The 22040-nt window shown below is 34.9% G+C and overlaps 1 protein-coding gene across 6 annotated transcripts in view; it reads right to left on the reverse strand.

Annotated features, from left to right (window-relative positions):
* The window catches only part of FRYL (FRY like transcription coactivator), a 161755-nt gene that overhangs the window by 10894 nt on the left and 128821 nt on the right, over positions 1 to 22040 (reverse strand). For all 6 annotated transcript variants that reach the window (XM_057366777.1, XM_057366776.1, XM_057366774.1 and 3 more), the window contains 11 exons: positions 21650 to 21790; positions 19365 to 19562; positions 18000 to 18161; positions 17638 to 17712; positions 16345 to 16521; positions 13512 to 13715; positions 12406 to 12576; positions 8267 to 8520; positions 5950 to 6157; positions 3885 to 4034; positions 1515 to 1613 (listed from right to left, as the gene is read on the reverse strand). In XM_057366777.1, the coding sequence (XP_057222760.1) occupies positions 1515 to 1613; positions 3885 to 4034; positions 5950 to 6157; positions 8267 to 8520; positions 12406 to 12576; positions 13512 to 13715; positions 16345 to 16521; positions 17638 to 17712; positions 18000 to 18161; positions 19365 to 19562; positions 21650 to 21790 (1839 nt within the window). The remainder of the gene's footprint in view (positions 1 to 1514; positions 1614 to 3884; positions 4035 to 5949; positions 6158 to 8266; positions 8521 to 12405; positions 12577 to 13511; positions 13716 to 16344; positions 16522 to 17637; positions 17713 to 17999; positions 18162 to 19364; positions 19563 to 21649; positions 21791 to 22040) is intronic.

The following is a 22040-nucleotide window of genomic DNA, read 5'->3' on the forward strand; positions in this document are numbered from 1 at the left end:
GTGCCTCAGTGTTGCTCTCTAAAATGAGGAATGAAAAACATTATGCTCTCATAGAAGTGCTGACAGCATTATGCATTGGAGATGGCCAGACGTTAAATATTACATCGAATAAAATAATCTTAAGTCATTAGAGGAGCACTTTGTTTCTGATTAAGCCTACATGGCAAAATGCAGCTCATCATATTACATCAAATAAACTGTTATTACCACAGAGCAGAGAAAAAACATACAGCAACTCYTTAGCAGAAATGCTGGCCTGGATCCTACAAACTGTTTATCTACATTAATAGTGTGTGGCATACTTTAGCATTGGTTTTGAGGAAAATGCATTTCTTTTGAGGTCCTTTCCACAAACAAGTGCATATCTAGTCTACATTTTTCATTTGCAAGGCAGAGGCTGTAATTCCTCACAAACTCAGCACGATCAAGAAACATGGAGCCACTTGTGCTGCAAAATACAGCTCTGCCAAGGCATCAAAGCTTGAATTCTGGCTGTTTTGCATCACTCAAACTTGCCTATACAGCCATTGTCACAGCCTCTCAGGCTGCTGAGTAAAATTCAGCATATTTAATTTTTCTAGGAATCATCCCTCTACAACAATATTCTCTATTTTCCTCTATTGGCAAACCTGATTGTAGATCCATGTTTTCTTTTGGCTCTTGAAATACAAATCTTACCTGCTTCAGTTTTCTGAAGTTAGTGTCTTACTTTCTGAACTTCACACACAGGTTAACAAAACTAAAAACAGACCGTTGCTACAGAAATTTTCTRTTAATTTGCATTTATTTGGAAAAAGGATATAACCAGTAACATATATTTTGAAAACTAAACTGCATTATTCTAAACAACACATAAACATCACCCTCAATGAGATCCAGCTGTAAGAGGAGCCCTAAAWTTACGTGCATATGCATGACAGGTGTATAAGTCCCCGTTACTATCGGTGGAAATTCAGGCACTAAAAAAGTCTAAAGAGTTGTTCAACTAAATAAGTCAGTCTTTATATTAGGACAAAAGTATTGCTTTCTTGATTCCTTTTATTGTATTGACCTGATCCTTGAATCCTATGGGTGTTAATGCACTTAATTCCCATGCAGATAATTATCTGTAAATGTCTTAATCTGGAGGTGAATGTCTAGTCTAATAAAATAAACCAGAACATTCATAAAGAAAAAATACCACTGTTTATTGATTTTCATGGTAAAAATATTTGAATATTTTCAAAAGAGAACTTTTAAATTAGAAATGCGCTTTTCCCACTGTTAGTGGATTTGTGCAATGTTATACATTCAAAACCAATTTCAGAAATATGTGCCAAAAATGAATTATACGTGAAAAAACCTCTCAGGTTCACATTGTACACACAGAATAGTAAGAAAAGGAAACAGGATTTTATTTCAGACTTGTTTTCCCACAGTTTCCTTTTGGATACCTGTGATGACAGATRAAGACCTACAACATTTTCTTGATGAATAGGTTCTACTATTTTTGTTTTGAAATGTAAGAGACTCACCTGTTCTGCTGCCTCTCTTTTGACATTATAGGTATCCAAGTGTTCTTGAAGCTCTAGAACACTGAACTTCAATGTTTCTAGCAGGCCACAAGACAGCAGCTGGAAGATTAAAAACAATCACCTCTGTAGTCATGTAACATCTGACTATTATCCAWACAGTCTAATATCTAAATTATATAACACAAAATCCCAAGTTCACACTTGGAAAAACAAACAAATTAGAAATATCTGGGCACATATAATTTGTGACATCTTTGAGTATGTGAATTAACATATGTGGCTGTACCATTTAAATCAGTGAACAACAGTTTTGATTCCAAAATAAGAAGTGTAGTACGTAGTGAACATGTGAAAGAGAAATTTCCAAGTGACTTTTATGTCTTTCCCAATGAAGATTACTATTTGATACACACACCACTAGTGTAAGTAGAAYAGCCTGTGGAAGGAAGGAAATGTACTGCTGCTGGATTGCTTCTGCAGCAATCTAAAGAGTATCCACTGAGGGTTATGTGCCCTTCTCGATACACAAACTATATCACCAGCAAAGGCTTCTGCAGTCTGTAAGAAACAGGACTTTGTCAAAGCAGGAACCACTGGATATTTGAAGAATTTCCTACTATTAATGACTGMCTCTTTTAACATGGTTTCAAAATCTCTTTTTCCCTCAAGGACTGCCACCTCAGCTTTTTTCCACACTATTTCTCCCTGTAGCTTTATTTTCACTTAGGTTTTCTATTAGTCCTTTTCCTGACACTTCCTGTAATRAACATCTCTAACGTGATATTTCCTCCCTCACACTGGTCATTCCTTGAACACATGAAGAGCTCTGTACTTTATCAGTGAGAAGTAATCTGACAAGCAGGTTCATTTCACTTACGTTATTTGGAGAGGCAAGATTTATTTATACAGTATTTGTCAATGTTACAACACTAATGTTGTATGTGCATATACACACAYAAGTATTTGTATGCTACATTTATTATTCCTTTTTATATTTGTGTTTATATGTATTTTTTACTTTAAAATACACATGCTGATCTAGTTAGGTACTAGTGTAACTCTTCTTGTGGCTTCTTATTCCAAATAAWTTTTTTTTGTGCAAATTGCTACTGTTTTTAAACTTGCATAAGTAAAAACATATTACAGATGGTTCCCTTGAAATGCACTATCTGTATCATACTCTTTTAGTCCTCATATTCTTAAGAGAGAGCTTAAGAACAGATGTGACCCTTAGTATCACAGGCAAAAAACAASTCTGGAGAAATGTCTCACACTGGGTGTCAAGGCCAAAGATCCATCTACCTCAGCCCTGCAGCTGACAATGTCTAATGGCAGTTGTTTAAAGAAGGGCAAACGTGGTGATCCAGCTGCCCCAGAGTGCTTTCTTAGCTGCTGTCAACRTATTGTTCTGCATATTCACAAGATCTGCCCAGGGCTATTTCTTCCATGAATTTCTTTAGTGGCTTTTTGAAAACATGAACAGACACCGTAAAAAGTGTTAGTGTTTTGGAGTCGGATTATGTGTCACGTGAAGGATCTTGGTTTTGTATGTTTTGTAAGTCACTGCTAGCTTAATTTGATCACCCTTAACATCAATTAAGACAAAAATAATTTCTATCACTTATCCATGATAACACATCTATGGACAGATTTATCTTCTGAAGGGCTAAAAATCCTAGCCTACATACTCATGTCTTACATGGAAGCCACTGTACATATTTCATAATCCTTGTAGTCTTTCATTCATTTTTTCTGATGCTACTGCATTTGCTCTGAGAGCAGGGGACCAAAACTGCCCCCAAAATTTAGGATGTAGATATACTGGGAATATGTACATTAACTCAGTGATGTTTCCCTAGCACAGGGGTTTTTTTGACTGCTGTTAAACACAGAGCTCACTTCTTGCATTAATATTTATTATTACCAAGATTTCAACTTGCGTGACAACAAACAATTTAAWGTCTTCTCACTGGATATTTGTAGCRAAAATGTTCTCGTGCATCACTGAATATATGCATAAAAGAATATAAAATAAAAAGGCCAAGTTTGCTGCTAGATAAGTAAGTAGTCTTCTTACCTGTGCAGAGAACACAGAATAAATATGAACAAGCATGGAAGGTAAATAGTAAGGGAATTAAAGTGATATTTAGGATCAGTGAGTTTCCTTACTGTTCACTGTTACAGCTGGAGCCCAGTTTGTGAAAAAATGCATTTCTCACTTGTGGTTTCTAGTGTTTATGATACATAGCGACCACTTAAGATTTTAATTCCCTTCTGATTTCAAGGAGTTTTTTTTTTTCACATCTTAAAACTTTTGTATGTTACATGAAATCTTTAAGCAGACAGATACTTCAAGTTTGACATTCTTACCGTTTCTGCATCCACAAAGACCGTTGGACATTCTGAACATAACATCATCACTTCCAAAGAACTTTTAAATTTTGTTCCAATGCGCTGTAGACTTTCGCCAAGAAAGCTGACTGAATCATTTGTTATAGATACAAACTTTCTTTGAATGGTCTAGAAGTCAAATCAGAAAAATTTTTATCTTACATTGTATTTTACTACTCTTCTGGCTTTTCAGGTAAGAATTTCAGAGCAAATTTCCATCATGACAGCATATATTTTTTTCATTAAATTACAAACTAATAGCAATTTTCTCTGAATATTTATGTCAAATTAGCTCTGAAAATGCAATAAATCAACAAAACCAGTGAGTATCTATAAAGACAATTACTCCTTTCATATCTAGGCCTCTATCCTCAATATAGCTGGATGACTATTTGTCTTTATGCAGTACAGATGGTTCAATTTATTTTCAAGTGTTTGTGTTGTAGAAAAGTATACAAAATTTTATGAGTCAGTATGCAACCTGTGTAGCACAGTCTATGTCCAAAACTGCCAACTGCAAGGTTCCTACCTTCTTCAAAAATCAGTCCAAGTTTATCATGTTTGATTAGGCAGACTGTCAGCTTAGCTGCGCTCTGCCACATACTATTTCATAAATCCTGGAAGTCACATGTAGAATAAAACTATATAAAGATTATACAGAGAACTGCAAAGTTAAATACAGGAAGAAGGAGCCAGAAGGCARAATGTCCAGTCAAACAAGGCATTCAGAGAACCATTTCAACATTTTAACCCTCCTCTGTACCCAGCAACAACAACTCAGAAACATTTTTTGCCCATGCTTGAACACTGGATTACTATTGTGCAGAGTATTCCAACTTTCCAGCTGACTGAAGGCTGCCTGTTAGGCCAAGTTTCATCTTTTTTCCTAGCTCCCTCTTTAATGAACACAAGAGAATATGAACTCTTGCTTTACCACTTTCAGGAAATGAGTAAATGTGTGAAAACCAACTGCAACTAAGCTTTATACAGAGAAACCAAATCCCTGATGCCTGGATGAAGCAAAAAGACAAAAATCCACAATCTGTAACAGGAATTTCATGGCACTGTGGCAGAGTACTTAGTTCTTAAAATGAAATGGAACATAAMATGGAACACGGGTATAGATGCACAAACAAGTTATTCCATGGGAAGGCAGAGTATGAATTTTTCATATCTAAGTTATTGCCCATACACATGGGATAAAACATGTGCTAGTGTGAGTCTTTCATCGAGAAATTTATTATGCTATGCGAAACAGCAGGCAAAATCAATATTAGAGATATAGGAAAGGGCTGGAGTCAWAAGGTCTTGTCCTGAATATGCTCTTAGCTCATTTGGCACATTGCCTGTACATAAAATGGATTAATTATATTTCTCCTATCCCATTGGAATTTGCAAAGAATCATTACTTTAAAATGTAAAAAACTCATTCCCTGCATATATGAAGGAGGGAGCCAGAAAATTAAGCCATAGGCATTTTGTATTTGATATCAGATCTATGAGGTAGATATAGTTAATGAGAGATATTTGAAACATCCAGCTCCAGTGGATCTCCTGGTGTTTCAATTACTTCTCTGCAGAAAGAAACCATTTTCTCACAAGACAGATACCAGGTAAATTCATTAATGTTTGTCATGCTGCGATCCCATACTAATGACTCCCACAAAAAAAMCAAAAGACATTAATTCTGTAATCAACACAGAACCTGGGTGGCATTAAGAAAATAAAAGAAAGGTCACAATCTGAACTAAGAGCTTGAAAGAAACACTGAACTGTTTTTTTGTGAGCTTTTCTCAATTTTTGTTTATTTTCTGAGCTAGGTTCACTCCTAGACAATGAATATAGCAGATATCCCATGGAAAAATAGTGTATGACAATATAACATGCTTTTAGCAATGTGTTTTTCTGGTCTGCTTTTGATTTGCTTTCTAAAGCTTCTTGTTACCATAATCTTGTGGCTTTTGCAGTTTCGAGGGGAAAAATAGTTTTAGAAGTAGGAGGAAAGGATTTCAGATGAGCAATCATACGCTGACAATTCACTGACCTGAAACAATCTGGAGAAGACATGAAATGTATAGACAGCACAAGATCCATCTGTATCAGACAGCATTTGATTGACGTGGCAGCGCCAGGCTTGCTCTTCATCATCATAGGCCACTGGCTGGAAAGCTGCCAATATGGCAGAAAGAAATGGTGAAGGAGGAGGGGAAGTTTGTACTTCCGGGAAACCATCCTGTTCTTCTTCATCTTGGCTACAAATAAAAACCAACAAAAATTAGCTCCTCAGCAAACTTCTTAGGAAAAAAAACACCTTCATTTTGATAAGAAGGAAAAAACAAGAATTYTGGATTCAGAATAGCATTTTGTAAAATAAATAATGGCTCAACTATGGTAACTGTAAGCCAAGAAAAGAGTAGACAATCAAAAATTTTTGCAATTGCAATAAAAAAATTGCTTATATTCTCCAAAATTTACTAAAACACGTCAGTTCTACACATAACTACAGACAAAGAGCTATCTGGAGCTTATATATAGCATTATATATATGTACACCACTAAGAAACAGGCATTTTTTTCTTGCTCCCAATAACTGAATTAACATCCAGTTCTTCAAATTTTTATTGATCTGAACAGATGGTCCACCAATATCTGTAACAAGTTCTAGCCTTCCTTAAGGGAAGAGCTCATTTAGCAGTGTAATACTACCTCATAACTTTCTTAAGTAACATAAGCAAATGGAGATAGATTGAARCAATTTCATTTGTTTGGGCAATCAATTTCACAGGCTTTTGTTCACAAAGCATTCTGCTKTCATACCTTCCATTAGGCACCAAACATCCAATAAAAACATCAAACTATCAATTTATCAATGCTACTACTTCTAATCATTAACACAAAGGTTAACTTGAATTTTTCTGTATTAGAAGGGAAGATACATTTTGACATTGCTTCTTGTATAACTGTATGTAGGCAGCACAAATATGTGTAGGAGGATTAAAAGTATAGAGATAGTTCATTAAAATAATTGTTTAAAACATATAGTTTTCCTCTATGACAACTGCCTCATTCACAACAGCACTAAGCACATCTTAAACAAGACTTAAACATTCTTCAGATTCTTAAGAACTGTTGGTGCTGGTTCTACATACATTTATTTCAGTAGCACAAAGCTCAAAAGCTAATACAAAACCCTTTTTGATTATCATCTGTAGCGAAAGCTTCAAAAAAGATATTCAGATTTACTAACTACTGTACCAACCCTATAACTAATCACCTCTATAACTCTTTAAACTAGAACTATGTTTTTTTTCATTTGCTTGCCTAGTGTAAATAAAATAAAAACTTAAGAGATTGTTCAGTTGCAAATAACGAAATAAACTGCTCTTAACTCATACCAGCCTTGAATTTTCACCAGGCATAATGCATAGGTCATGTATGGGATCACAAGAGTCAGTTTCTTTCTCTCTCCCASTATAACCTTCTCAAATTATTTGGTCTTTTACATCTCCTGTGGTGTTCTTTTCTGAAAAAGCCTCCTTAAGAGATCTCTCTGAAAGGATATACATCAAGTCTATGTTCCTCTAGATACCAAGTCTCTGTATTACTCAATTTAAACTTCTGAACAAAGTTTAAGTATGAACAATTTTGTTTRTTTATTTGTTTTGGTTTGTGTGTTTTATTTGTATGTTTGAAATTTCTTGTTTCTTTTCCTTCCTTGTTACCTGCAAGGAATTTAGAGTTTCACTTTAAACATCACTTAACCAGCTAAGACAAACTTTAACTTTTTTTCTCAATAGTTATTTTTGCTCTCCATATTAAAATGAAAAAAAAGATGTTATTTTACTTTAAAATGTCTTAGAAATATTCAGGAGGCTTATTAACCTTGATAATGAAAACAAACCTTGGGCAAATTTAAAGACAAACTGACCTGACTTCTACAGGAGCTTTGATTAAAAGAAAAAAAAGTTAATTTTTTCCCTGTTTTTTCATGCCTTTGGGTGATGCTACAATTCAAGGCAGTTCAAGAGCTTTTCTCTGTTATATTGTTTGCAGTTGATTTTTCACATTTCTGTCCTAATGATGGTGAAGTAGATTTCTTTCATTAAAAAAYTCTCCTATTTTCCTACATGGCTGTTTTCCTTGTACCAGAAACCATTGCTGAGAAAAGTACTGAGTTTAGTTGCTATAACAGGCAAATTACCATTATTTCAGATATTGCAGATGGATCAGCAAACCATCATTTTACATTCTCGTGTTATGGGATTAATGGAAATCCTCCACACCACAGGAAACCCTACTTTATCTGATTAACGCACTGGTAACATGTAATTTCTGTTACTTATGACTGGTATGATTCTTACCTAGACAAACCAGAGAAGTCAGCTTCTTCTTCTTCACATCTCTCATCTAGCTCTTTCAAAGCGAGAGTGACATCCTCTTCACAGACAGATTCAGAATAGCTTTCAGGAGCTGCTGCCTCTACCAGTTCTGGGGTCTCTTCCAACTCCAGAGATTCATGACACACCAGACAGTCTTGTTGTTCATGTARTAAGTACGACCCAGTGTCTTCACTAGCAGTACTAACCTGTTCATCCCTTACTGCTGAACTGCCTTCCTGTGAATGAATCACACATCCTTTTATAAGTATTACTATCAGGGCTTACGGATTCTGAACAGTTTTTATTATGGTAAAGTAACAGTAATAAAAAATAATTTACAAATATTTAACTATTCAGTTCTTTGGCTTGTTCACACAGTTTGACTTCAGCAAAGACAGGCAGTGTATTTGTAAAGTTTGTAACYTCTGGTAAACATTAATATCCTAGAATGTGACTTATTTAGAAGCAAATTCAATTTCTCAAATACACATAATTAAATCTGTTAGAGAATACTGACAGAAAAATACACAAACAGYCTCAAACTTATTGAGATCAAACAAAACCAAGACTTTCATATTTTACTTTTCTAGGTAAGAATCAAAATGACTGCCTCATGCTTTCCTTTTAAAGTACGAGTACCAGAATAKCTCTTATCCTTTCCACTCTCCATTTTAACAAGCTTCTAAAGCATAACTACTTAGCAACAGTGTAATAGATAAACAGTAGAAAAGAGACATTCCACTGCTTTTATTATTTTGCCATTACTGCTAAAATGGGCATCTTTAAGGGTTTTACCCTAAATCTCTAAATGGCTCAACTATTGCAATTAACTGGCAATTASAGTGAGAGGATGATTAAACTAAGGTAGGTAATATTAGAATAACCCTTTTCCCTTTTTCCATCAGCATTATTATATTCATTAACATCACTATATTAAACAGACGAATTAAGTTTCAGTTAATTTATGATGGATTCATTTGAAACCTTTTTMTTGGATTTCTCTGTGGAACAAAACTAATACTTTCTATTTCCTAAAGGCACAAATTATCACGTATTTTCATTCTTAGTACRCTGGTCATACTCTACTGGCATATCCATAACTGGTGAATGAACCTTTGGACAGCCTCTAACCATACACATCACTTCATGGCTTTCATCAGTCAAAACAGATCCTCTGACTGATTAAATAACTACATATATTAGAAAAGACAATTCACCTTTAAACAGAACCTCATAATTTTCTTTCAAAGTGATCCTTACCAAATCTCACTTTGGCTATGGTACTCCTCAATGTGACACTGCTATTTGATACAGCTTATGACTTAGCTTCTAATGCCTCTTTTGTTAAAGTTAAATCTGGAAATTTTTTTGCACACTCATTTTGTCTACCAAGCAGCTGAGGCACACAGGAATGAYGGACACTTTAACAAAACCACAACAAAATAATTTGGATTGAATCAATGGTCCATTTCTGTTATAGATGTTAACATAAGATACAGAGCTGCACTGACTGTGACTGGTAATATACATATGAAAAATACACTTTCTGAAAATACAATTATTAGTTAATAAATTTACTGCCAAGTTTAAGTTTTCATAGTACCATGACTCCTGATTTTGTCTTCTGGTAATTGCTGGACTTCAATACCAGTATGAATGTTCCTTAAGTATCTTGAGAAGGTGATTTATATAATTACATAATTAACAATGCCACAGAACCTTATGAAAATTACTTCTTGTAAACCATTTTCTCACAAATCTATAATGCAAGTGAGTAAAAYAGAGAATCATTTGAGTCAGAAACTTTCACATACCTAAGCTTGTAGAACTTATTGAATAAAATTATTCTTAGATAGACTGTAAATTCTTAACTGGACTGTGAAATGTCTTTTTGCATTTTCTGGGAATCAGCCAAACACATTTAAGTAAATTATTTATTTAAATGTATCATCCCTATGAGACWAACAAGGAACTCAACTAATCTAACCACCATATTCTTGTTTATAAATAATGGCTTCAATTTTTCTCATATCATCCTAGAAAAAATTTGATACAATACTTAGTTATATTAAAAACATTTTGATAACTGACAGTTGACATCCAATTAAATGCTTGTGCTGAAAGAGTTTTATACATTRAGTACAGGAGCACAGGAAAAAACAACTGCCCTACACTATGAGTTGTACAGTGCAAGTATTCAGAACAAAATCAGTTTTGCTGGCTTCACAAATATTGCAAAAGGAGTTGATAGTGTGCATATTTTCAAGCTCATTCTGGTAAGAGGCATAAAGCCAGCCCACTTTTTTAGCACCAAAATCCAGTCAGATAGTGAACACTTGCAATGTAATAACTTAAGAGTGTTAGAATTGTTCTTGAAGAAACCTATGTATTTGTCCAAATCCTATATTCTAGCAAGCACTAAACAAACCTSGATCACATCAGATCTAGGGAATGCACTTGTATGCACTTGCAGTATTTTCTAAATATACARCAATTTGTTCTGAATGCTGCCTAGTCATGGAATGAAGCATGGGAAACAGCCCAGTTAAAATGTTTTCAATATTTTTTAATGAGAGTGATGCTTTGCTGTGTGAATATTTTCACTGCAATTATAGCAGTGTAGTGATTTTATGAAGGGAGCTGCAGAAGAACAACGAATTCTAATGGTAGTCTTGGAAAGAACCRTGAAAATGTAAAAACTAGTTACAGCTGAAGATGACTAGTTACAGCCAACAGTGTAGAAGACAGAAGTCTTATTGTGGTGAATTTCATTCTGTGAAATTCCAGCTTATATATTGCTTCTTGTTTMTGAACCCTTAACATCTATCCTGTGTGGAAAAAATTTTTCCATATTAAATGTTCCTCCTGAAACAAAATTCCATTGGAACAAAAATGCACATTGTAGATGAGCATATTAAGTCACAACAATTTGACAATCTAAGCACAGGTGTTCTGCAATAGCTGAGACAATTTATCAGCAGCAGTGTAATGAAACACTTTTTTAGAAAAGCATATAGATAACCATAATCGGAGAACATGAAAAAATGTGGAGAAAATCCCTTTATGAACATGACAATATTACACCTTTAAAAGGTGAGGATTTTATCACAGGAAAGCACAGTCACTTTCCCTTTATTGTACTCTTTTGTTCTTACAGTTTTCTACATTAAATATTAGCTACATCTGAGGTCCGCCTGTTAGTAAGAGCAAATTTTCTAGTAACAAACAGGTAAACTAGATCCTTTAGAAACTTGAACTAGTCAGTAGATTGTTTAAACCAGGCTGGCTGAAGACTCATTCTTAAGTGTCARCAGTGCATTGGTTAAATACACATAGGAATGTCTTAATTTTCTGGAATACTCCATAAAACTCCATGTATTGTTAAAGATGGGATTAGGTAACATTATTCGAACAAATGCCAGGAGCACAAGTAATTTTAACTGAGGAGATAAAAGGGCCACCTAAACCAAGCCACTTCAAGAAAAATTGTAGCAGATGAGAGTTTGTTTTAAATTAGGGATGTCTTTTTAAATTATTCAAGAGTTTTAAAACACAATAAACTGAAGTACTCACAGATTTGCAGGCGGCCATTAGTCCATCAGTCCACATGGGCCTTTCCAAAAAAGTGCACCACTAGCATCTGTTGTCCTTTCTAAAGGATTACTTAATGGAACCAACTGCTAACACAGCTGGCCTGAGGTTTTATTCCCATATAGCACCAATCACATTAACCCAAAGAAAGCAAAAACAAAGTGGGGGGTGGGGGGTGGCAGGGGAGGAAAATAAAAAAGTATTTGGAAGAAAATGGCGCTCAAGAAGGATTTCAACCATAACAAGTAAAAGCATTTTGAATATTAAGCCTGTTTCATTCTGCACCATGAAATGATCATGATCAGCCCTTTAAGAATATTTTTAACCTGTGGTAAGTTCCTTCAGTCCATCCAAGTAGTCTCCATACTGAGGAAACATTTTGTAAGAACATGCCAACAGGTTAGAAATATTAAAAGCAAATCAACTAATCAGTGTAACAGATGAAAATTCAGTTRAAAGGAAAGCCGAAGTTGCTACTAAAACTAGAAGGAGCCCAAATCAGCCATGCACCAGCCCACATTTCTCCCCACCTCAGGCAGCTGGTTGCTAGAGTTATCTAGAGAAGAAGCCTCCAAACTTGGGGTCTCAGTTCTGATTTGAAGCACCTCTTCTGTTCCCACACTGCTAGTGGAATCTTGAGACTGAAGTGATAAACCAGCATGATCTGACACTGCTTCATCTATGGCAGAATCAGTGATTAACTACAACAGAAAACAAAGAAACATAATTCTTCACAGGAAACAAACTGCAGGTAAAAAAATRCATTAGTTTTGGAATAGGCTGTTTCAGTATTGTTAGCTATTTGAATTTATTTACATACTATGAATTTCACAGCTTTACACTAAAACTACTACAAGCATCACATGCATTTCTGCAACATTTCACTTTGAAAATAAGCTTTTCCTTTAAGGAAAATTATTTCCTTCCTTCTTTTAAACCTTTTTTTTTTGCTAGACTGAAACCACTGAAAAGCAGAGCTCTTTGTTGGGAACAACATTAATAAAAGCTTTGTTACAGTCTGAAAAGCAACATATTCATCAAGCTGCTCYCCCCACCAAGTCAACTTTTTCTTAATTTCATTTATGTAATGCAGAGAGACTTCTGGGTGGCCAGCATTCTTGATTTTCCTCAGTTATATGTACACAGGCCTCAAAATCCATAATTAAATTAATCCATAATTAAATTAGAAATTAATTAAATTAAATTAATAATTAATCCAAAATCCATAATTAAATTAGCAATTTCTGTGGTTAAACACAACTTAGACCCCCCATGTGACCACCTAACACTCTAGACTTATTTAGCATTTGGAGGGGGTTTGATCTAGAAATCCATAAAAGACACACACTTTATATATAACCCATGCAATTTTGTGCTTATATTTAAACAAATAAAGTAAGTGCAAAGACACTAAAAAATTAATATTGTACTAAATTATAAATCTGTTACATAAGTTATTGCCACCAATGAGGCAAATTAACCTTTTTCCTTCATTGATGCTGTTATGAAAAAGAAGCTTAGCCACATTTAGTTCCTTGTTATGTCACTTAGGCTGAAAGTGTGAGCCACTCCTATGCATTAAACGTGCTAGTGAAATTTTAAGTGCTTAGATTTCACTCACTGAAAAATAACTTACCATCTGTGACCGAGACAGTATCTGACTTGCAGTCAGTGCTGCTTCTTCTTCTGAAGACTCATCAGTATCCTCCTGGTTGGTCAAGTTCAAGCTGGGTGTGCTACCAGAGTACTGACACTCCTGYAGGGATGGTGTGTCTCCTTTGTCAATGCTGTCAAGAGAGCGCCTGCGAACGCCCCAGTTGAAGTTGTCCATGCTTTCACCCTATAATAAAAAAGTTTGCACACATATGGTATGTATGAATTTCAACGTAATTAAATTAATATACAAATGCAACAGAGAAAACACGAGTGCTGAATGCGTCATGAACAGAGTTTCAATCAGCCCTTTAGTTTTATTAAATTTTTAAATACCTTGTTACATGTTTGTAAAGAAAATATATGGCAAATGAAGTAGAAATCTTTTTAATATCTTCTTGGAAAGTAACTCAATATGTAATCTAGAACTATATCAGTATTGATTTTATAATCTGACTAGAAAGTACAAACACATCACAGACAACAACAGATGAACAAGCCAGGGCACCAGGCTGCAACTTACCTGCAGCTCCTGGTTAGCAAAAAGGAAAACACATATAATTAGAAAGAACGAGGACAAACACTTAAAGATACTCTAGAACCAGGGAAAAATGTTTTATTACATAGGATTTGCCAGCAGTAAAAGACTGATTCAAGCTCTGAAAAAAAGCTTTAGCCAAAACGCTAACATTTAAAATAATGCCTGTTTCCAATGAGATTTAAAAAGAAAAAAAAAACCAAACTGACGACAAAACACTAAAATCAGCATGCTCATGATACATTTTCTCTAGCGTAACATGTAAAGCAACTGTTTCAACAGACATTGATGAAATTCTTCAACTAACACACATGAATCTATACTGACCACATCCAACTGACAAAGTACTACCAACAGTAATTATATACATGGTGAAGAAAATATGATATTGTCACTACTTGTTTTACCAGCTACTTTGCTTCAGTTTTAGGAAGAGTGCCCTGAATACCAATAGCTGGATCCATTCTCTGTGCATTTTCAAGCTGAGATATCTGGGCTTCAAATATCCATCATACTAACTAATAACACTGTTATTTTAATTTGTAAGTACAATAATGTCTTTGATTCTCTCAGTCACTTTGTTAACCTTCAACAACTGATCTAAGTAATATGGAAAAGCTGATGAAGTTCACTTCACCAGTCTACAGTTACTAAAACATCATGTCTAGCCCCAAACATGGCTCCAAAACTGCCTTAACACAACATCTCTTGTGGTTAAGATTAAGAAATCACGACGATGCATTAAGTATGCAATACAAATGAAACACTTTTTAATCTCTTTCTCTCTTAGTGATTTCCTTTGCTCAAAAAAAGATGAAAAGTTATGGCAATGCAAAAGAATTTCAAGTACAACAGAGTAGTATAACAGTGGGCTGAAGCACTTAAGTTTAATCTGAATATTACCTAGATATTAATGTAGAAGCCCCAGTTCATACTGTTGACATTTAATTATTAGCAATAAGGAACATTCTATATTTTTGTTGACAAATAAGCCAGAGCTCTTATACAAGTGCACAATTTCTATGTAAATTTTTACTATCTGTGCTTTTAATTTTTTTTTCTCTAGTACAGCACTGCATGCTGCATTCAGGCAAGTAGTAAAAAATGAACTGTCTTTTCTTAATTATCATCTGCTATTAAAATAGAACAGAAAATTAAGCTAAAGGTTAACTCAGTTTGGCAAAGCCATCCTATCTACAAAGTCCTGTCTAGTGTTAAAATAATGTTTTACTACTACTGAGCCTCAACTCTGAACTGTTTGACTACTTGTATTCAATACAGGAAATGGTGTCTGTATAGTGTGTGTTTACACCTATGCAACAGACCATAATGAGCCTGTACTTTTCCTAGAAGGTGCAAATACTGGCTGAAGTGAAGCAATACACAGGAAGCAGGAGGAAYGTGAGATAAAACTAAAGAATTAGGGGGGAAACCCCAGGAAGGGTTTTCTGTAAGAAGGTCTAGGTCAATCAAGAGATGAACARTCAGTGTTTAGATAGGTAAATATTCTTAGTAGCTGGTGGACTCACGACCAGCAAGGATCTCCATTGCCAATTCAATATTTTGCATAGACTGTAACAAAACCACTGCAGGAACTACAAAGCATTTGACTTTTTCCTACCCAGTCCTTTTACAGTCATACTTTTAAGCTTCAGCAAATTCTGGTCTGAAGCCTTTTATTTATCCAAAACAATGATTGTTAACAGTATCTTGACTATTTCTCARTACTTAATTTTGTTTTACCTCCCCTCTCTCTTTTTGACAGAAGGAGAAATGGAGGAAATATAAGAACTGCAGTAAACCAGATATAACATAAAAATCAATGCAGGCAATTATAAAGAGCAAGTCAATTGTATATAATGAGATAGTGTATCATACAGACTGTTACTCTGGAAGACTTCCATCAAGTTTTCAAAATCCAGAAACATATCAGAAACAATGATTATGCTATTTTCTTAACACACTGTTCCATAATTAAGTTTTCTCCTGCATAGTACCCATTGGCTTACACTGTCATATCACTTCACTTTCAGACAGAGTCACTTAAATCCCTCCAAAAAAACCTCAACTCTTACCCYAAAACCAGCCAACAGCTTGCAACAACTTGAGACTACAAAGCTTTTGGCCCAGGTTTCTTTATCTAAGCTCCATCATGTCAYAGATTCTTCTGAATTGGACTAGCCAGCAGAGCTGCCAAATCCTTAGAATTGCACCAACATAACCTCATCTTTAAAACGTTCTCAAATGGAAATACACAGAAGAAACCCCAAGGTCTCACCTCYGCATCTTCCAATTCAACATCTAAAAAGTCAAAGTCTTTAAAAACTCCAAATTGTTGTTCACTGGTATTGTCTTCTACAGCCACTTCCTCCTCTTGAATCACTTCTTCTGTTGCTGAAATYAGACTAGTTTGTTGATCTCCAACTTCCAAGTCTTCATTAGAAGAAAACACAACCTATAGATATAGGTAAAAATACAAATAAGAACTTCCAATTTCTGTAACTCCAGAAGTCAGTTATCTTGCTTCCTGCCATTTAATGGAATTAGTGGCAGCCAGCATGAGTACCCCTACACTGATAATACTTCGCATCAAGACTAGCTGGATTTTAAACTACATTTTTAAATTAGTAGTATCATTCTCTCCTYAATGCAACTAAGAGTTACAAAGGTATAAATAGAGAGAAAAATATCACCCAACCTTCATTTTCATAACCACAATATCAGTCAAAATTTCAGAACAAAAAGATCCATCATAATAACCATTCACATGACACAGACCATATTGTTTTCAYTTAGAAATTCCTGTGGAAGGACTGTACATTTTTAAAAGGGATCCAGTGTTGSCCTACAGTGATGATAACCTTCACAAATGACAATATTCTCTTTATTTCCATGCAATGTTTTTAAATCTCTTCTGTTTCAGCTTTCAGGCATCTATTTTTATTTATTTCAACTTTCTTCACTAGATTAAAGATCCTTCTCCCAGTAAGAACTTCCATGCCACAATAAAAAAAGTATGTTCTAGATAATAACCATGGTAGGCTACTCGCTTTATTTTAAAAATGTTCAATGTCATCACCACCATCAAGTGGAGTATGCCAGTGGGGTTCTTTGCACAGAAGTAAAACCACTGACCTCTTTTTACTCAACAGATAAGACTACTGCTCCTATAAATAAACATATTAGTTTCAAGGGATAYGATCCACTGGTTATTTTCAATGGATTCTATGATATTTTCAATATAGCATCAGCAGTCCTTGCAGTCCTCAGGTACTGCTACCCCTCCTCACAAAAGCATTTCTAATTGGCTAGAGAGAGAGATTTAGTCAGAATATGGGAACCCTACTTCAATCCCCTTTTCTAGCCAAGACAACAGGCTCCATTGGAGTTCTTCAGGAATAACAGTCATCCATTAYTTATGATTCCACTTCATTTTCATTCTTCAATTGGATTTGTGAATTGCTGAATCAAAACTASCTTATCTAAAACTGTTATTCCCCAACACCTAAAAATGCAATAGCATTCCACTACCTAAGTTCAAAAACCAAAACAAATCACCATCACCACTTACGGAAGGATTCTTGGGAAGACCAGAATCTGGACCACACAGAGAAAGCACATTCATTAGCTTCTCCCTAGTCCTTCTCTGAAAAATATACCAAAGAAAATCACATAGCATGGCAGGTGCTGGAGGGCCAGGCAAAAATACAAAACATCTGCATTTTTAACTAGTCATAGTGCATACTGACATCCTCTAAAATGAATCTTATTTTTTGTACTTTTCACCAGTATCAGCTTTTAGTTTATGCTGTATTAATTTACTGTTTTGCTAAGACACAATACAGACTTCAAGTAACACGTCAATGCATTTTTTCTTTATACATTTGCAAACTGTCTCTAATATATGCAAACAGTGTTTGAGACATAATTTACCTGAGATAGCTGTGGTCTCTTCCAGCTTACAGGAACCAGTGCATTTGAATTGGAGCCTGATGAAGTTGAAGAAGTGCTCCGGGTCACAGCGATGACTTTTGGCTTCCCATTCCTACCAGCTGCACTGTGTTGATCACCATACTTATTCCCAATAATTGGTGTCTAGCAAATACATCAARCACATTCTTAAAATTCAATTCTATATTAGTAAAGACTACATATTTGACTTAGGGATTGAGCATTATATGAAATGTAGGAGGGTTTGTCTGTTTTGTAAGCATTCTGTAAAGCCCTTGCCTAATCCACTGAGCCTTGGTACACTGGGAAATACCAAGATGAATACTTACACCCTACGCAGCAAGCTGCCATTCTGCCCACTTGTGTGGTTTTGAATTATGAATATTTTATGCAGCAAATCCAATTATATTTTTAAACACATTTTAAAGCAAACCATGTTCTAAGTTTAAAAGATGCAAAGCTCTGCAGAATCATTCCCTGGCATGAACAAACTGTTTTCAAAGACCAGCAACTTTACAAACACACACATATACTTCTGAAAAAACAATGATCAAATTCAACCCTTTTGACAGCAAATGCTAATCCAATGAACTCTGTGGGAATTCATCTTGTCTCTCATTAATCTGMATGCCCTGAAACTTCAGTAGTGAATTTACTTATCAATTTAAGTAATGTTTCAAAAACGTTTAYATCTCCAATCATTATCTGTGGCTAGCTTCAACCAGAAGCTCTAACTTTCAACCACTTCTAAAGTTTCTACAATTTTCACATCTCTGCATTAYACTGCAGTCACTTGACCATGCTATCCTCTTCCGACATAGAATGAGTACCATTGGGGCATAAGGGTGATATTTTCAACTACAGGATGTTTTTCTGCAATTTTATTCCTCTTACATTGAATTACCTGYATTTTATATCCTATTCCTTCCTCTAAATTTCCTCCCCCTTGCAAAGGCATGCCAAAACTGCAGAACAGGGTTTTAATCCTCTCAGCCCTTGAATGCACAACCCTTCATTTGTTGAAAGCCAGGTATGTTCAGCTGCAAGCAGGAGCCAGCTGCGTTATCTGCTCTCTGACACAGCTGAGATACCCTTGAGAATAATCTTAGTGACTTCCAGTAATTAACTGTCCAGATATTCCAAAGGGGGAAAAGGCAAACACACAACATAAGAGAACTCAAAATTTATGTTCTAGTATGAATCTTATTTACAAGTATGTAAAACTTCAATCTCTGCATTCTTAAAAACTACTTATTTTAAAACTACTTATGTAAAAGGCTAACAGAAAACAACCCAAGTTTGTAATAGCAAGTCATTAGTGCACTGTCATTTAAATATAATAATTACCTCTGATATATCAAAATGAAAATCTAAGGTCTTCCCAGGTAGCTCCTTGGAGACATTGTTGAAAATTTTAGTGAAAGAGATTTCAGGAGAACCTACGTCACCGCCGTAAGACTTTGGAATATCATTAGGCACAACAAGGCTTGCTGACCGAGACACCACCAGTTTCAAAATATTAAGGGCTTCTTTCCAATATGGACTCTAAAGAGAACATACACAAATTATACAAGAATCACTCCAATCAAGACAGAAATTTTTATGTACAGTAGCATTTTGCAAGAATCCCAACCCAAAACTTTTTACRCGTGGCTGAAGGTGCTGGTGCAGGTGGGAAGCTTCAGACTTCAAAGTGCCAGGAAAGCAGTGGCAAGGTTATCAGGCCATCCCATAGGGGCTGGTCAGGTCCAGCCAAGCAGACTCAGTAGCTCCAGGTCACTGGGCCAAGCCACACCAGACTCTGGTCCACGTCCCTCCTTCTCTGTTGTTACAGTTTTTTACCACTGTCTGAACCATTTGCCCTTCATGAGCCAGGAGATACAGACTGATAGTATTTAACCATAAGTTAACTACAGTAACTAATATTTAAGCTAACTATTCCACCTCTTGGCATCTTTAATTATTTTACAGTTATGGGCAGAGTAAATGGAATTTGAAACAAGCAAAACTATTCTGTGCTTGAAATTAATGAGGAAATATGAAAGATTTTAACAAAGAAGTGAAAACATTTACAAAATTTTTATATAGTATGAAACCAATGGAGTGCTTAAAAAAACATGGGAAAAGTGTGAAAATATAAGAGGCAGAGCCTGAGTTAAGTGCACTTTCCTTAAAAAGATGATTAAGGCAAAGTAAATAATTCTGTGGTTTCAACTACACACACTGTGGAGCAAATCAGAAGAAGAGACATAAAATAAAAGCAGCTTTGTGTGATGGTTAAGATTCACCCTCATGGAAATACAAAGAATCTGTCTAAAACTTAAATCTTCCCTATTTTTGATATCAGCAGGATGTCTTTTATTTTTTTAGTAGGAGGCCATATTTGTTATTTTTTTTTTATTGCATTAAAAAAAAATAAACACCACTTTCAATGCTCCATGTAGTTTATGCTTTATGTGTCTTTGTAGATAACAAGAATCTCCAATAATCTCCTGAATTTCTGTGCATGATAAACATAAAAAAGGAGTCTCAAACTGGAACTATCCTGCAGCAACCTCAATTTATTTACACCTATTGTGATTCCAGGGGACTGTAAAAAAGCTTACAGCACATTTAAGTAAGACATGATAATTAATGATCTTTTCTTGTGTCATATATAGTAGTATATTTTGTCATATCAAACATATATTAGATTTCTCTGGAATATTTTTTGCTAGTATCATCTTTTGATAGCTTACATTTAATTAAGACTATATTCCATGGTAGAGAGGGTTTGCACAGAAAACTCAGAGAGGTTAGAGTTCATGAAACGAGAAGCCGCCAGGCCATAAAAACTACAGCTAATGCCAATCATTCCATTTTGCCTAATGCACTCTGACAGGAGCACAATATCTAGAGTACATACCCATCAATAACAAAACATCCAGGGAACACTACTTTTCCTGGCTAATTATGATTAAGCCATTTGACTGAAATACATTTGACAATAATGGAATTCAGAAAAAAAGAAGAAGAGAAAGTTGGGCCCCAAAATGGATTTATGCTCCAGGCATTTTCATAAAATCTTTCAGCAAGACGCTAGACTTTCTTCAGTGAAAAAGGTTTTCAATAAAKATGTGTTTTGAATACAAAGGTTTAAATTACCTTGGGCAAAACACTGTGGTTCATCTTTTGGGGACTTTAATAAAAAATGTATTCAATTTTGTTAAAATGTACCTTTAAGTTCCTCACAGATATATTATGGGAAGTGATTTAAATACGCATTTAACCGTAAAGTTTTCTTTTAAAAATATATACACATAAATAAAACATTTGTGCAGCTTAGCTGTAAACATTTCCTTTTATTTTATTAGTTGAAGGATCATCTTCTCTAACTACATAATGACAAGTTGCCTTCATCTGTAAATAGATGCACATTCACCCAGATAACTTGTTCCACCACATAAAAATCACACTGGACAAATACACAAGCATCTAATGAATTAAGTACATAGGGGGAAAAAAAACCCTATGGAATCTGACTTCAAATAACTATTTTTATATCAGAAATAAATTCTCCCCAAAATAAGTGTAATTTTAAAACCATTTTGATAATAAGCAGACAGCCTTTTACAGTTCTTCAGACTACCTACCTGAACATATTTACCAATAACTTTTATGATTTCCAAATTAAACTGCTTCACTGGTGCTGTGGATAGGTCAATATGACTCAGAAGACTGTAAATGATCTGCAGCAAGGACTGTTGCATACTGGATAAGCCCTTCTCTAACAGCTAAAAAAAGGTTTTAAAAATAYAAAATTTAATTAGGGCCTTTAATGGTAGCAAAAAGTGAAAGCAAACATTAAAATACAGCTCAATTCCACACGCATTTATTTTCCCCTTCAAGAAACTGGAATGTACCACTTCCTGTTTATTAAACTTTTGTTTTAGCACTAAAAAACAGCAATGCAACCGCAAAATGTTTTTGTCCTACTTCACTTTTCCCCTGAATTTTGAAATATTTTTAGCACAGATCTAAAGC

This window comes from Malurus melanocephalus, unplaced genomic scaffold (genome assembly GCF_030028575.1).
Source record: "Malurus melanocephalus ecotype Western Australia unplaced genomic scaffold, MMel_1.1 scaffold_71, whole genome shotgun sequence".
Lineage (NCBI taxonomy): Eukaryota > Metazoa > Chordata > Aves > Passeriformes > Maluridae > Malurus > Malurus melanocephalus.